The following is a 17,098-nucleotide window of genomic DNA, read 5'->3' on the forward strand; positions in this document are numbered from 1 at the left end:
TGAAGTGTGCCCTTGTCATGTTCGATGTCTGTCCTTTGTTCTGACAGAAACAAAACTGTTTGAGGCATCCCAAATGGAGCCGGGTTCCATTGTGGATGTGTTTTCCGGCACGTTCCTGCATTACGGGGAACTTGAATTTTCTGAAGTGTATCAAACTCAAGGACACGACAAGCCCTTTCAAAAACAGTACCTGCTCGTAGCTGCCAGCTCAGAGTCACCCTTCACACCTTGCCGACTCTAATCCTAATTACTGACAGAAAAGCTGTGGTCCTTGAATCTGTGTCTCCTAGGCTGTCTTCAGGTTAGCTCAAGTAAAAAATTCTTTTTCTCTTCCTATTAAAGATGACTTATGAATGATTTGCATTGACAGACAGTTGTGTCCCTTTACTAAAGGCCACAGCTCCTGGCAGGTGACCTCTCTTTCTTTTTTTTCTTTTGGCCACGCCTCACTGCTTGTGGAATCTTTGTTCCCCAACCAGGGATTGAACCCGGGCCCTCGGCAGTGAGAGCACTGAGTCCTAACCACAGGAACGCCAGGGAATTCCCAAAGTGACCTCTCAATACAGATACCCTCCCTGTTGTCATAGCAGTTCCTTGTCCCTAAAGGTCTAAAAGGAGAGTGACTTCATGCTGCCGTGCCAAAGCTGAAGGACAGAGGCTACACAGCCCACAAAACTGAAAATCATTACTCTTTGGTCCTCACAGAAAATGTCTGCCAACTCCTATTTCAGTGCAATTAAAAATAACATTTAGGGCTTCCCTGGTGGTGCAGTGGTTGAGAGTCCGCCTGCCGATGCAGGGGACACGGGTTCGTGCCCCGGTCTGGGAGGATCCCACATGCCGCAGAGCGGCTGGGCCCGTGAGCCATGGCCGCTGAGCCTGCGTGTCTGGAGCCTGTGCTCCGCAACGGGAGAGGCCACAACAGTGAGAGGCCCGCGTACTGCAAAAAAAAAAAAAAAAAAAAAAACATTTAAAGGATTACTGTTTACCTTCATTTATTATACTCATAATGCATATCATTTCTTTATGGAAATTCAAATTTTTGACCTATACCATATTTTTTATGCCTGAATAACTTCTTTTAACATCTCTTAAGAGTAGGTGGGCTGGCAATGAACCCCCTCAATTTCTGTTTTGTCTGAGAATTCTTCAATTCTCCTTGACTTTCGAAGGATATTTTTGCTGAGATGTCAGTTTTCCCTTCCAATATTTTAAAGATTTTTGTCCACTGTCTTCTTGTTTGCATGCTTTCTGAAGAAAGTCTACTATTTTTTCCCCATCTGGCTGCAGGCTTCCTCCCCCATTCGGTAACTATTACCACAAAAGAAATCACATCTCCATGCCTGTGTTTCATCACCTGTAAAATGTGAATCATGACAGCACTGATGTCAACGGATTGTCCCAAACATGAGAAAAATTAGACCTAAAGGATTTAGAACGGTGTCTGAGAGAGAGCAGCAGCCTGAATAAATGGACTCTGTGGTGCTCTGCAGGTTCACAGCAGAATCCCTGGGAAAAGGATCCTGACAGGAGTCTCCACCTTGTTGTGTGATCACCTAATGCCCCTGGGGGTCAGAGGCCTGTGCAAAAGGAAGTGCCCTGGTCGGGCTGTCACACAAACCCTGAGTGAGGAGTTAACAGTGACCCCCTTCCTGCAAGGGAGGGCAAGAGCACCATCCCACATTCACCCCAAATATGTAGGGAGTAACCAAACTCTGAACTTATTCAGGATGGCCTGAGAGAGTTGAAGTAGCATGGGATTTGGAGGTTCAAAAAGTCATTTTGGGGCTTCCCTGATGGCGCAGTGGTTGAGAATCTGCCTGCCAATGCAGGGGACACGGGTTCGAGCCCTGGTCTGGGAGGATCCCACATGCCGCGGAGCAACTAGGCCCGTGAGCCACAACTACTGAGCCTGCGCGTCTGGAGCCTGTGCTCCGCAACAAGAGAGGCCGAGATAGTGAGAGGCCCGCGTACTGTGATGAAGAGGGGCCCCCGCTTACCACAACTAGAGAAAGCCCTCGCACAGAAACGAAGACCCAACACAGCAAAAATAAATAAATTAATTAATGTCAGATGCAGGCTTGAAAAAAAAAAGTCATTTTATCTCGCTAAGCCTCAAATTATTAGTATTGAAGTGGAAAAAGTGAGAATTACGTTGCAACAGTGTTGTGACGTTGATATAAGATGTAATACCACCAGCGTGTTTTCTGGCAATGGGTGATTTCCTCTTTGAGGATAAACCATGTAACTTTCAAGTAATCTCTGGATAGTAAAAAAAAATATCACATGCGACTCGCTCTCTTTAATGGGAGACTTAGGCGGGGCTCTCAGCTGTGCAGCCTCAGTAGTTGCTGGTATTGAGGATGTGGGTAGGCACAGAGCTGGAGATGGTTCTTGTGTGTGTTACCCAAGAAACTCTAACACTGTGGACATAAACCCACCAGGCACAGTAGTACGTGGCCTCATCTTCTTTCTCTAAGAATCTTATGTTCAAGGTAGAAGTGGAGGTGCGGACGTCTTTTCTGGCCTCAATCTTGTTTTTCTTCCCTCCTAAGTTTTTTGGAGCAGGGGCTGTTGCGATGTATCCTAGATGTTCCATACCCTGATTTGGTTTATGCCGGTACCAGTGGATGTATTCGTTGCTAAAGTCTTGAGAGGATACCTTGCAAGATATAACTACACTCTTATCTCTTACTCCAGTAACTGATATTTCAGGTTGCTCCCACTTTAATTGCCCAAGGCCAACTGCAAGCAAAGAAGAGAAATTCCCATAAACAAATGACATGTAAAGAGGCAACGATAAAGACCTTCTTCAGTCTCTCCTGTAGACTGAAATGATTTGGAGGCAACTCACAAGCCCAGAGGGAGGAGAAGAGGATCGCTTCCGGGAGTGCCATCCCGTCCCCAGACTGGCTCCCTGGGAGGAGGTAAGAAAGTGAGGGCTCTGTTGGCAGGAAGTCTCAGGCCAGTGGCAGGAGAGCCGGGCTGGATCTCGTGTCTCGGAAGAAGCGATGGATCAGGTCGGGTGGTTCTCTAGGGTTCTTCATGACCTGCTACGGATATGAGCAGTTCTGGTTTCGTGGGGTTTTCCTGCCCCTGAGTGCTGGGCAGGTGGGCTAAGTAGGCTCACGATCTGGAAAGAAAACCCTGAGACGAATGCGTATACCTGGGGGTGGAGCAGTTCCCACAGCCACTCCCCTCATCCCCCTGAAATTCCATGCTGTAGTAACATTGCTACAGAAATATGTACAGAAATTGTACATATGTAACGTTGCTACAGAAATATCCCTACTGTGTTCTTTCCCTATGTCTATCTTTCTGTAACTGGCTGGTGAGCCAGGACTCAGGTATGAAACCTAACCTTTATTTTTCTGTAATGCTACAGAAAAAAATCAGACACTAGAACATCTCCTGGACATTATTTTAAAATTTATTTATTTTATTTATTTATTTTTGTCTGTGTTGGGTCTTCTTGCTGCGCAAGGGCTTTCTCTAGTTGCATCAAGCGGGGGCTACTCTTTTTGCAGTGCTCAGACTTCTCATTGTGGTGGCTTCTCTTGTTGCAGAACACAGGCTCTAGGTGCACGGACTTCAGTAGTTGCAGCACGCAGGCTCAGTAGCTGTGGCTCGTGGGCTCTAGAGCGCAGGCTCAGTAGTTGTGGCACACAGCCTTAGTTGCTCCGCGGCATGTGGGATCTTCCCAGACCAGGGATCGAATCCGTGTCCCCTGCATTGGCAGGCGGATTCTCAACCACTGCGCCACCAGGGAAGCCATCCTGGACATTATTTAATATGCCATGTGCACAAGCACTGGGGTATTTTTGTTTTTTTTTTAATTAATTGAGATGTTACCATGCAAATTATCAGTCAGAGAAATCATACTTTGTTTACAATCAGGGTGCCTTCAAAAAGGGATTAGATTACAATTGCTAGTGGATCTGTGAGACAGAGTGATCTATGGAAATCAGCTTCACTCAACCTGGACCTGAGAACAGTCTCATGAACTTTATGTCACATGCAGGAGTATTTTAAAAGCAATATTCTGTTTAATATGCAACGGTAATCTTTAAAATTAATCTGGTACCTAATATCCATTGAGGACTTGCTATTTGTCAGGCATGGTTCTAAATGTCCTCTTACAATTTTATTTAATCCTCTTAATCAGCCTGTGAGGGAGCTGTTATGAACATCTCCATGTGACCAGTGAGGATAGTGGCAAACAGACTCATTCAGAGACGTGGAGTTGGTAAATGTGATAACTCACATAAGTAACCTTTGTTTATCAGAGAAAATGGGTAAAGTACGATATAAAGAAGGACAAAAGAGGCATCATCCATCCTTTACTTTCAGTTTGAATTTTTCTGTACATTTTTATGGCTAGAGATGGGATTGCTGGATATTATTTACATAAATACACATTTAAGTGGGATTTGCATTGGGGCTTTATATTCTCTTCTCTCGGTTAACTTATGATAGTAAGCAACATTGCTTTAACTAAACTATGTGAATGCTATTTCTAATGACTAAAGATAAGTCAACACCTTCCAATACCACTTACCCTATCTGACATGAGCTGAATTATTTAAGCTTCTTCTGCCTCACTTTCCACAGGTACACCTTGACTGCATACGTATCTCTCAGAGGTTTTAAGAGGCTTACATTATCTTATTACATGAAGAAAATGCTCAGATATCAGTACCTGGCACATCCTGAGTCTTCAGTGATGTTAGAAAATCTTGTTATTACTATTATCAAACAAGAGAAAGTTACTTTTTTTACAGTAAAACCATAGTAGCTCATTTAGTAAAGTTAGGTTATCAAAGTACATAGTAGAAATAAAACCGTTTGTTTTCTCAAGAATATTCTTAAGATGTGGGAGAACTCCCTCTCCTCTTTTTAAATTCTTCTATCAATACAACCGCTATAATTTTAATAGATTGTTATATCCTCATGAATTTTCTTTATATTGTATTGTGGGTATTTTTCAATTCTATTAATAAATCCACAAAATGTTGTTTTCAACGGCTGCCTAGTTTTCTACCCTTTGAACACAATGTAAATCTTTCCCTGTTATTCACCATTTAGTCCGACACCTAAGAACCTACTGGAAACTTCTCCTCTAAGTTGTGACACAGGGGGTCCTGCTTTGGACACCTCATACTGCTTTATGAAGCACTTTTGAGTACTCAGCAACCATGTCAAGAAGGGAGCAGAAGTAGGTTGACAAGCTTGTCCTCGAGTTTCTGTCTCAAAAGGGCTTATGTTTTCAGACCTTTGGTTTCTCTAAGGTCTGGCTCTCTACCTTAGCTTGTGTTCAAAGTTTAGGTAACCAGTAACGCCCTATTTAATTTCAAGAAATCAATGGCGGCCCACACTGAGTGAATAAGATGGACAGAAATTAAACAGACAGGATGCAATCAGAAAAGGTTGCCTGCATCAGAGGCAAGAAGAGAAAGGCTGACAGACTGATTCTATGTCAGTCTTTCCTGTGAATCCCCCTTCTTTCTTTCCATGGCTTCCCTGAATTAGAAATAGGACTGGAATATTTAGTAGATGGGATGATGGGGGTGAATATGTTGCCATGACTTTGGAAATTATCAAATAAATAAGGGAATACTCATGGCACAGATGCAAAATGATATCCAGGGGGTGCCTAGTATGTACTGCATAAAAAGAATGCATGGATTACCGGATAGCCCTTTGCTTCACAATTATTTGAGAGGTAGCATCAGAAAACAATAGATTTTTATTATTTTATACTTTGGAAAGTACATTGCTAACTTATTGGCATTTCACATATTCTGTGAAGCCTGCAATGACTCAAATCCTGCTCACCTGATTCAGTGTAAGATAATAAATTGTGCTAGTGAGTGTTCCACAAAGGTGACTTTTATTTTCTCCATGGAGGTAGGAACGATGCATAGTACTTCTTTTTATCCTCTTATGACGAAGAGGACAGACCCTGGAGCTAGATTTCCTGGGCCCAACCCTATTGTGCCAGGTAGCAGCTGTGTGACCTGGACAGATTCCTGAGACAAGTAGTATCTTATTTACCTCGTGAGTCAATGGCTTCATGACAGTAACAGAAGAGGCCTCCTGGGTTACCGTGTGGGTTAAGAGACTTAATATGTGCAAAGAACTGAGAACACTAATAGAGAATTCTCTCACACACAGAATTATTAGCTGTTCCTCTCTTGGGTCATCTTCCGACCCTCTTCATAGGCAGAACCGAGGGTTACTCACAATTTGGTGGGTTCATCTATTGGCTTCAGTAGCTCAGACCTCTACTCTGATGAAGTCAGGCTGACACAGCCTTGAATGTGAAGAGAGGAAACATCCTGCTGCTCCCCCAGAAAAAAGACACTTGCTCCATCCCAAATTTACCTCAAGTATTCTGTTTGTTATAGAATTGCGATCCTTAAATTTTCAGGATAGCCTCAAGGTCCAGTTAAAAAAGCATAGACTTCCTGTCTCTGGCCAATCATTTTAATTCTCTAAGCTTTAATTTCTTTATCTATAAGATGGGCAGATAATGATTATCATGCAGGGGAGTTGTAATAATTACGCGTGGTAATATATATGTACCAAGTCTAGGAGTCCTGGTACGCAGTGATTCCTTCCCTCAGCCTGAACGATTCCCAGTTACTGGAAATCTCTGGATGGTGATATGATAAATGAAGCCCGTGTCTACTCCTTCCCAGACAAGACTTTAGTTCATTGGGAAGTTGTGTTAAAGGAAGATTTGGGAACTTCATGGTCAGAAATGCTTGCTGCTCAAGATAGGGCCTGATGTATAAGGACAAGCGAAGATGGCTTCCTGGAAAGCTCAGGAAAGTAGCAGAGACAGTGAGGCAGAGGCTGGGAGCCCAGGCAGGAACTAGCTGAGTTTGCTCCTGTGGGAAGGCTGTGACGGGGCAGAGCCCCGTCAGAGGCAGTTGTTAGGCTCTGTCGGCACCTCTAGTGCTGTGGGTCCCACCGCACTGTAGTCAGTGGCCACAGCTTCTTCTATGAAGTTTATGGCAAGGATTGAACTGGGCGCTTGAAAATTTTCTTGCCTCAAATTTGCTTTGTTTCTCACCTAAGTGAACTCAAACTGGGGTTTTTATTGAGATGACAAACATCTGATGTGTCATAATTTCCTTGGGTTTCTGCAAATACCAGTGTATAACTATATTTTCAAAGTCTTCTTCATACAGGATATGTTATTTGTTTTTCTGTTGCTCTGGAAGATGACATTTTAGGTTGCTCTAACTTTAACTGCCCATGTCCAACCACAAAAAAAAAAAAATTTTTAAGGGAAATTCCTATAAACATCTGACACAGAAAGTGGAAATAATAAAGAATGTATTTCATCTCTTAAGAGCAACTCACAAGCCCAGAGGGAGAAAAATATGGATGTGCCCAGCAGTGACATCTTCCTGTCTGCCTGACCATGTCACCTAGAAGAAAGCAGGAAAGTGGGGTTTTGGAAGATCCAGGTGTCGTGTGACTTGGCAGGACAGGAGGAAGATGTAGGTAGGGTATTTCTACTGCAGACCTGCTGAGGATTTGCTGGCACTGTTCTGAATAGTTTTTTCGTATTCTTTCATTTATACTTCTCAATCTTGAGGGTCAGTGGTATTATTATCTCACTTTGACCTATGAGAACAGTGTGGCAAAGGTGCCTTATCTCACGTTAAAAAGCTGGGAGGGCTTCCCTGGTGGCGCAGTGGTTGAGAGTCCGCCTGCCGACGCAGGGGACACGGGTTCGTGCCCCAGTCCGGGAGGATCCCACGTGGCGTGGAGCGGCTGGGCCCGTGAGCCGTGGCCGCTGAGCCTGGCCGCCACCCCTTTGCTTCATCTTTTGCTCTCTTCCCTTTGATTTAATTACGGTCTTTAGTGTTATGTTTGGATTCCTTTCTCTTTCATGTGTGTATCTATTATAGATTTTTGGTTAGTGGCTATCATTATGTTTATATGTAGCAATCTATATATAGAATATTTTCAGTTGCTTATCTCTTAAGGTCAAACACTTTGCACTTTAACAACGTTGCATTTATACTCCACACCCCCATGTTTACTGTTTTTGATATCATGTTTACGTCTTTTTCTTTCGGATATCCTGAACTGCTTATTGTGGATATAGATGATTTTACTACTTTTGTCTTTTAACCTTCCTACTAGCTTTATATGTGCTTGATTGACCACTTTTACTGTATATTTGCCTTTATCAATGAGATTTTTCCGTTCTCATTTTTCATATTTCTAGTTGTGGCCATTTCTTTTCTTAGAGAAGTTCCTGTATCATTTCTTGTAAAGCTCATTTGGTGGGGCTGAACTCTTTTTATCTTTTTCTTGTCTGTAAAACTTTTGATAGCTCTATCAAATCTGAATGAAATCCTTTCTGGGTAGAGTATTCTTGGTTGTTGGGTTCCCCCCTTTCATCATTTTAAATATGTCATGGCATTCTCTTCTTGCCTGCAAATTTTCTCCTGAAAAGTCAGCTGATAGCCTCATAGGCCCAGGCACTAATAAGCTAAAGGGAGGATTCCAAAATGACACTAGCCACCACGAGTGTCCTTGTGGTAGAATGAGCTCCCCCAAACGGCTGCTGCCAGGGTCTAGGCCCCCTGGGTGAGCTCTGTTTGCCTCCTGCCTCTGGGGAGCTCTCCAAGATCATCAGGTGAACCTGACCCAGGCTCCTTTAAATTACTGCCACTGCCCTGTGAGATTCTGTGTGTGCCCTGTATGAGTGGAGCCTCTATTTCCCTCAGCTCTTTGGCTCTCCTGAAAGTAAGCCCTGCCGCCCTTCAAAGCCAAACATTATGGGGGCTCGTCATTCCAGTGCAGGACCCCCGGGCTGGGGAGCCCCATGTGGGGCTTGGTACCCTTGCTTCTTGGGGCGAACCTCTGAGATTGTAGTTATTCTCCCACTTGTGGGTCACCCACCCTGGGTTATGGGTCTTGCCTATACTGCACCTTCACCCCTTCTACCCATCTTGTTGTGGTTCCTTCCGTATATCTTTAGTTGTAGAAGATCTCTTTTGCTAGTCTTCGGGTCTCTCTCATCAACAATTTACAGTTGCTCTGTAAATAGTTGTAATTGGGTGTGCCCATGACAGATGAGCTCAGGGTCTTCCTACTATGCCATCTTCTTTGATAATTCTTTTTTTTTTTTGCGGTACGCGGGCCTCTCACTGCTGTGGCCTCTCCCGTTGCGGAGCACAGGCTCCGGACGTGCAGGCTCAGCGGCCATGGCTCACGGGCCCAGCCGCTCCGCGGCACGTGGGATCTTCCCGGACCAGGGCACGAACCCGTGTCCCCTGCATCGGCAGGCGGACTCCCAACCACTGCACCACCAAGGAAGCCCTGATGATTCTTTTTACCTAGACTCGTTTTGTCTTTCCTTTGGACCAGGAAGCTTCATAGAGTCAATTTATTTAAAACCCTGTTTCTTGTCTACATGATTCTATGAACTTATTACATCCTAAATAGGGCCATCCCATAGCACATAAGGCTCCTTTTTACTCATTAAAAAAGACACACACCCCTATGCAGAATTAGAAAAAGGCAGTCTCTTGAGACTAACATAGCCCTGGTCCTGAGGGTAGATGGGGGGTGGGCATGGGAAGGGATACCCAACCCCTAAGCACCCTTGAGCAGGGTGCAGTGACAGACTATACACATGCCACCACTCAGTGCGTGTGTGTGGTATGGGAGCATCATTACTGTGTATAACTGACGTATCTCTTCCTCATTCTGACACTGGAAAAAGGTACTAAACTTAGCAATTTAGAATAGTCCCTGCTATTTTATTTTTTTTATCATTTTTTTATTTTTTTGCGGTACGCGGGCCTCTCACTGTTGTAGCCTCTCCCGTTGCGGGGCACAGGCCCTGGATGCACAGGCTCAGTGGCCATGGCTTACGGGCCCAGCCGCTCTGCGGCATGTGGGATCTTCCCGGACCGGGGCACGAACCCGTGTCCCCTGCATCGGCAGGTGGAGTCTCAACCACTGCGCCACCAGGGAAGCCCTAGTCTCTGCTATTTTAGAACGGTCTCCTTCAGGTTACTTCGGTCCCTTTTGGTACATTCTTTACCTTTTTTGATCCTCTCTCTTCCTTCCTCTCGTCCCCCAGAGGGTATTACTACACATAGGAGTGTGAATTCTTTTAGTCATTCTCCCGCCCCCCTTGTGTTCTCATCAACTTCCAGCTCTTTGTCCTGCTGGTCTCTTCCGCTCAATTGGCTGGTACAATAATCAGAACTTAACCTACCACTATTGATTCCACATGTTGTACCCCTTAAACTTACACAATCTTGTATATCAATTTTATCTCAATAAACCCGGGGAAAATAGATAAAATAAAAGAAGCAAAAAGGGAGCTGTTTCTGAGCACAGCCACTATCTCCTTCCATGGGTGGTAACCTCATGGTTTAGTGTTAACAGAAGGACTACAGGTGACATGATTTATGTAGGAGAGCAAAAATATGCTGCCTACAAATTTCCAAAGTATTACCCTCATTGCACAGTGTGATTGTTCTTCAAGTCCAGGCTATGGAGTTTTGAGCCCTCTTTATGTACCCCGTCTATGATATTTCTTGCTAAATTAAATTCATAAAACATAGAAGATAGATGATTTTCTTAGACTTTTACCTTCCCCTAGGGGTGAAGGGTCCTAGGGCAGACTGTACAGAAACAAAGCTCTTTAAGATGTGCCCCAAGGTGACCTTCTAGCCATGACCTCTTGAGTGGCTACTCATTCTGTCCTGATCAGGCTCTGCCAGGCAGGGAGATAGGTCTGGGACAATCCATATTTGCTCACAAATGCCAAAGTATATTCTTATAAAGTTAGTAAACACTAAGGGTATTCAAAGTGGCCCAATAGTGCAATTGAAACAGCACGGACTCTTTTTTTGGACTGATCGCTGCCTCTGTCTAAGCATCAATTCCTTCTTCCATGAAACATGCTTATTTGCAGAGTTTTTAATCACATAAGCTTCTGAACACATATGACATCTAACACATTATCTGGCAGCCATTGGGAGCTAAATGGATGTAAATTCCGTTATGTTCATTGTCAGTACCTTTGGCCTGAGCTTTTCACACTTACTGAAAATCTCTCGGAAATGAAATAATGCACCTTGCCTTTTCTTCTCTCTGAGATAATCAGGCCATTTCAACATACATATTCTCTAAATAGGAGCCCATGTCTACAGGAAATGATGTCAAACCAGACTTTTGGGGGCACAGTTATTAACATCTGTAGGGGTACAACTGATAGCCATCAGACTCCCTTTCCTCTTTCCTTTGATATGAGGCATCGACCTGAGAAGCACAGGAAGTGCTGCAGGCTGAGGCTGAGGTCTAGCCAGGGCTGAGATCTGGACTTGGGACCGAGGTTGCTCCATGTTGGGAAGGATGTGGTCACAAGTCATGATAAGGGGTGTTTTTGCTCATTGTCTTGGCTCTAATGATACTGTAGGTTCCCAGGGCCCATTATATTGGGTCTTCATTTCATCTTCTTTTGTGAATTTTATTTACTCTGTGGTTGCAATTCTTTGATTATAACTGACCTTAAATAAGGTTTTTTTTCAAGTAAATATCTGACCCTCAAAAGCCTGATTTGGTTTCAGCTCCTGTGTGGTATGGAAAGTTATATCTGGATACCCTACAGTGAAAACATATGTTTCCTTTCTGCTATTAAATATTTTCATTTGCTTCAATTGGAATAGCATTTCCAACCAAAAGCAAAATAATCAAGAAATAAGACATTACTTTTTCTTTGGTGGCATGGGTAATTCTATTTTTTCTTGAAGTATAGTTGATTTGCTATATTATGCTTTCCTCAGGTGTACAACACAGTGATTCAGTATTTTTATAGATTATACTCCATTTAAAGTTATTGCAAAACAATAGCTCTGTTTCTCTGTGCTCTTGCTTATTATTCTGTACATAGTAGCTTGTATCTCTTAAACCCATCCCCCTATCTTACCCTCCCCACCTCCCTCTCCACACTGGTAACCACTAGTTTGTTCTCTATACCTGTGAGTCTGTTGCTATTTTGTTATTCACATTCTTTTGTTTTATTTTTCAGATTCCACATATAAGTGATAACATAAGTATTTGTCTTCCTCTGTCTGACTTATCTCACTGGAATTTACTTTATTAAAAAATCCTCACCATATCTGAGAAATAGGGAAACAAATTTACGTTCCCAGCATGAGTGAAGAACAGATGAACATTTGTAGCCATACATCCTGTCTGCCCAGGCTGAGTGCCCAAAAAGGATAAGCAGCAGATAGGGAAGAGGCCCAGGAAAAGGAGGAGAGAGACTCCCAGGGTGTGAGCAGACGAAACACATCCCTCCACTGGGTAAATTTGTATAAAAAGGAATGTCCACATGCACTTTCACCTTTTGGTTCCTGGACATAAACCTTCTGGCTATCAGTTAGATGTCACTATACTTGGCCCCTGGAGGAGAACGCAGCCAATCCAAGGCCACCTGTCAGGGAGGGAGCTCGGACCTCACTCTCTGCCCACTTTCCAGTCTCCCAAACAGCAGCCAGAGATAAGACCATTAACCTAGTCCATGAAGGTCTGACTCGTAAGGCACACAGGACAGTTAAGAGAAGTGGACAGTCAATCTGGAAGAGCAAAAGGAAGAAATCAAGCACGTGGTCAAATAAAGTGGGTTATGTTTGCCCCCAAATAAGTAATATAAGTTGAAGAGTAAGAAGAAGGTTTCATCAAGCTTGTTTCATTTCACTTTTCACAAAGCCACTAAGATCCCGTCCCTAACAGAACAGGATGTGCCACTGCTCCTTCAGTAAGAAAACAGGAAACTGGACGGGTGTTGAGAAAGTATCATTAAATTCTGTGCTTTCTAGTTGATAAACTTCATAGAGAGGAGCATGTGTTTCTTTGTTATTTCCTCAGGGCTTGGAAATCCTAGTGCCCAAAGAAGGAATGCTTTTGTCAGATGACACAGTCATGGTTTCTTTGAACTTCAAATTCCATCGGCTGAAATTAAATGGAAATCAACGATTTCCAATGTGCCCATTAGTGGAATCCATAGGGGTTAGACTTCTGCGTCGACAGCCGGTCGAAAGTCTATCTTCTCCCTACTCTCCAGGTGAAGATCACATGAGGCTGATTTTCTAGCAACCTTCCATGAGAGGTAGAAGATCACGTTCTCAGGCAATAGGAGTGCCAAACAACCTTGCAGACAGAAACCCCTCCTGTGTAATTAAGTGTGAAGTTTTTGCTCATCACGGCATCTGCATCTGGACAAAACAGAAGTAAAGAAAGCAAGAACGTCGTAGCACAGTGTTAATAAGAAAACTGCATATTTTTGGCACTATCTGTACTACTTAGTGTCTATAATAAGGTAAAAAAAAGACATTTAAGCCCAATAAGCCACCCTGAGCATTAACACTGTCTCTCACTTGCCAGACAGGATCACTGGGAATCAAGAGAGAAAACAAGATTTCATTTTGTAAAGAAGCAAAAGTTGTTAGAGAAGAGGGGAGAAAAAAAATGGTCAAGACAGAGCCCATTACAGGCCTTTCTAACCATCAAATTTCATGTTCTCTAAGTGCTCAAAAGTTTCCCAGGTATTTTTAATATTATGAAACGTGCGAATTCTTTTTAAAAATAAATTTTGAAATAAAATTCAAAAGTAATAAAAGTTTTCTATTAGACAATATAGGGGCCACAGAAGTGACATAGAAAAAAATTATCTATGATCCCAAGCTCCAGAGGTGACCATTGCAAATTAGCACCCTTTCCTCTACCTTGGGCTGATGCTCTAAACCCATTCTCAGGGCTGAAAGTAAAGATCACCCAAGACAAAAGAATCAAATGGATTTCCAGGTGGGCCTAGCAATTTTCAGAATTGTGGTTTTTCCAAGTTGACGCTTAGTGAACAGACATCACTATTCCCACAGTACTAGTATGTACAGGGAGTTAGCAGTAGATGATATGATATGATATGATTTATGATTTTTAAGGTTTTCCTAGACTTTACTCAGCATTAATTCGATAATATAATGTTGGTTCTATTACTCAAAGTCATTGTGAATCACCCACCTCAGCTGTGAGAGAAAGTTAAGTTGAGTCAAAGTCATCAGGAGATTTCAGGCATCCATCTGTACAAATTCCCCCATCCACCCATCGGGTAATACAAACACCTCAATAATAATGGAAATATAGACCTCACTTCAACAGACATTAATTGAGCCCCTTCTGTATTCAGTACTGTACATGCTAATCAAATGCTTTCCATGTTCTATGAACCATTTAATTGCCAATGTTTACTTAGGACGGGGCTGGTTTGCCTCGGGCTGGTTTGCCTTTGGTGTGTGCTGTCAAAGTGTCCTTGATGAAGTTCACTTTAACCTAAAGAAGAAGGCAGGAGGAGTAAGTGACTCCAAATATAGACTTGTTTTCCTCCCGTAAGGCTTGTTGCTCCATAAGCAAGAGCACTGTCAGTCTCACCTGTGTGTGCCTTAAGGGTACTAGGGACCTGTGATTGGAAACTTAGATTGAAATTGATTGGGGATGGCTTCTCAACAGGCTTTCTTCATAGCTAGCTAATCTCTCTTTAACTAAACTGTAAGTCAGCCACACTATGACAGATATGATGCTAAGACCTGGATATAAAGAGGTGTGTGTGTGTGTGTGTGTGTGTGTGTGTGTGTGTGTGTGAGTGTGTGTGTGTGTGTGTGTTCCTGTCCGTATAGCTGCCCTCATCGTTACTTTGTTTGTTTCATTTGTTACTAGCTAACGTTTACTGAGTTCTCACAGTATGCTGAGCACTGGACCAAATCCTTAATATGTGTCATCTCAGGAACGCTCACACAACCAGGAGGACCTCTATTTTACAGGTGAGGACATGGGCGATAGCAGCGATCGGCCTTGTCACATAGCTAGTAAATGTCAGAGCCCAAGTCAGACCTAGGTCTCTCGGATACAAGAGGCCAAGGTCTTCACCGCTTGGCTACACCCTATCTGTAGCCAGATAATTGTTGACTATTGAAGAATCAGAAAATGTAAGAGCTATTTGAGACGACAAACCTAAGAATTATTTATCCCTCCATTCTTTTAACCAGAGCAAATCTACTTTCATTTGTTTTATATAAGATCACATTTGAAGAAAACAAAAATCATATTTGTTTCATCATGGCAAAACAACAAGAATTATAAACCATGAGCTGAGCTAGAAGTAACCAGCATTCCTGGGAGACTTATAACCCTGAACCGTAGTTAAGTTGGGGACTGTCATTTCACTGGGGAGTGGCAGCCCAGCAGCAGAAAGGGGGCTCTACAGAAGTGACCTCCAGCTTTGACAAAGCATATGAGATTTGCAATGTCTGCTGTGCACAACGCCTGGCTCAAAGTGTCACACACTTATTGTGGGATAAATGGAATCTTAAGCCAGAAAATGCAAGACTCCCCAAACCTCAATCCAAAGTAGACTTTGACTTGGACTCGATAAGTAGCAGCATTTATAAGTTTTGTGCAAAATCAAATATCACCATTCCAGGGCATGAATTTGATATATTTATTATGCAATCAGCCCTGCTTGTGGTTAGATCATGGTGTGTTTGCTACATTTTAGCCTCTAGGAAAATGAATAGCATTTAGGGACTTTCCTGGCAGTTCAGTGGTTAAGACTCTGCACTTCCACTGCAGAGGGCCTGGGTTCGATCCCTGGTCCCGTGGCCATGGTGCGGTCAAAAAAAGAGAAAATGATTAGCATTCAATCTAATATCCATTATTTTAATCCAAGGAGATAACTAGATCATAAAAAACACTAATGAAATACAAATTGACTCACAAGAAAATGTCACAGATAACGTGGTATATATATCTTGGCAGAAAATAAAAGAGTGAGTAGTGGAGATTGACTCAGATAAGTAAACATGGGTGCCCTGGGAAAGCCTGTTGAGAGCAAGATGATTCCCTGAAAACATAACCCTGGTTATTTGCACATACTTCTGAAAGCTTCCTCTAAGAAAATATAGGATTTGGCCACTTCACATAGAGTCACCTATATAAAAGTTGATCTAGAAAACTGTACAGAAGCATACAGGTGGTAACTGTGGTTTCCTAACTCACAATAGTGAATGAAAACCCAATGATTTTTGTGACCACCTATAGGGGTGGGATAGGGAGGGTAGGAAGGAGACGCAAGAGGGAGGAGATATAGGGATATATGTTCATGTATAGCTGATTCACTTTGTTATAAAGCAGAAACTAACACACCGCTGTAAAGCAATTATACTCCAATAAAGATGTTAAAAAAAAAAAACCCAAGGATCATTTATTGAATGACGTGACTCTAATGTCTGCTACTGTGCACTTCCCAGAGGGCACAATAGTAGGTGGCCGCGTCTTGTTCCTGTACATTGTGAATGGTGAGGGTCGACGTAGAAGTTTCGGGTTTCTTGTCTGCCTCAAACTTGCCCAGTGTAACGTCTGATTCCCTTCTGACGGTGTTGTTAGATAAAATGTGTAGCAGGTGCTGTATGGCTTCACCAGGTCTTTCTTGATACCAATATACAGACATTTCAGAAATGGTTACACCAGATACCACGCATTCCAGCCGGGCTGTTTTTGACAGCTTTTTGGTAGTGGAGACTTGAGGTTGCTCTAGATGACCTTCACCATACACACATACTGGGAAAAAAAAAAAAAAAAAAAAGGAGGAGAGTAAATAAACCAGAACCTTGGAATTTTTTAAAATGACAAAATTAGAGAATATTGGTCAAAGGCTATTAGGGGAAGAAAACAACTTACAAGCCCCAAGGACTGTCAGAGTGAGCACGTGGAACAGTGACGGCATGTCTGCAGGAACTGTGCTCTCCTCCAGGACAGCCTGGAAGCGCTGCTGATAATAGTTTCAGACCAGTGGGGCTTGGCTGAGTCAATCAAGTCGAACTTCCTATTGGTGACAGTGACATGGCTCTTTCCTCATTGTGAAGGAGTGTTTCTCACCACCTGCTATTACACCCTCTCCAAGTCAGTAGTTCAAGCTCCTCCAGCTTACTATAGACCACACAGACGGCCACCTTAGAACTCTGACGGGACTCATTTTTCCAAACGGTATTCATGA

General features: G+C 43.0%; 1 protein-coding gene across 3 annotated transcripts in view; it reads right to left on the minus strand.

Annotated features, from left to right (window-relative positions):
* Positions 1 to 16,828, minus strand: part of LOC132524834 (T-cell receptor gamma chain C region C10.5) — a 36,547-nt gene extending 19,719 nt beyond the window's left edge. The window contains exons 1-2 of one of the 3 annotated variants that reach the window (XM_060157310.1): positions 16,783 to 16,828; positions 16,346 to 16,662 (exon numbers count right to left, since the gene is read on the minus strand). In XM_060157310.1, coding sequence (XP_060013293.1) covers positions 16,346 to 16,662; positions 16,783 to 16,828 — 363 coding nt within the window. Of the gene's footprint in view, positions 1 to 2,441; positions 2,746 to 2,854; positions 3,064 to 16,338; positions 16,663 to 16,782 lie in introns of those variants that run through there. The other 2 variants (XM_060157309.1, XM_060157308.1) reach the window with 2 other exon arrangements.
* Between the last annotated feature and the right edge of the window lie 270 nt (positions 16,829 to 17,098).

This window comes from Lagenorhynchus albirostris, chromosome 8 (assembly GCF_949774975.1).
Source record: "Lagenorhynchus albirostris chromosome 8, mLagAlb1.1, whole genome shotgun sequence".
Classification (NCBI taxonomy): domain Eukaryota; kingdom Metazoa; phylum Chordata; class Mammalia; order Artiodactyla; family Delphinidae; genus Lagenorhynchus; species Lagenorhynchus albirostris.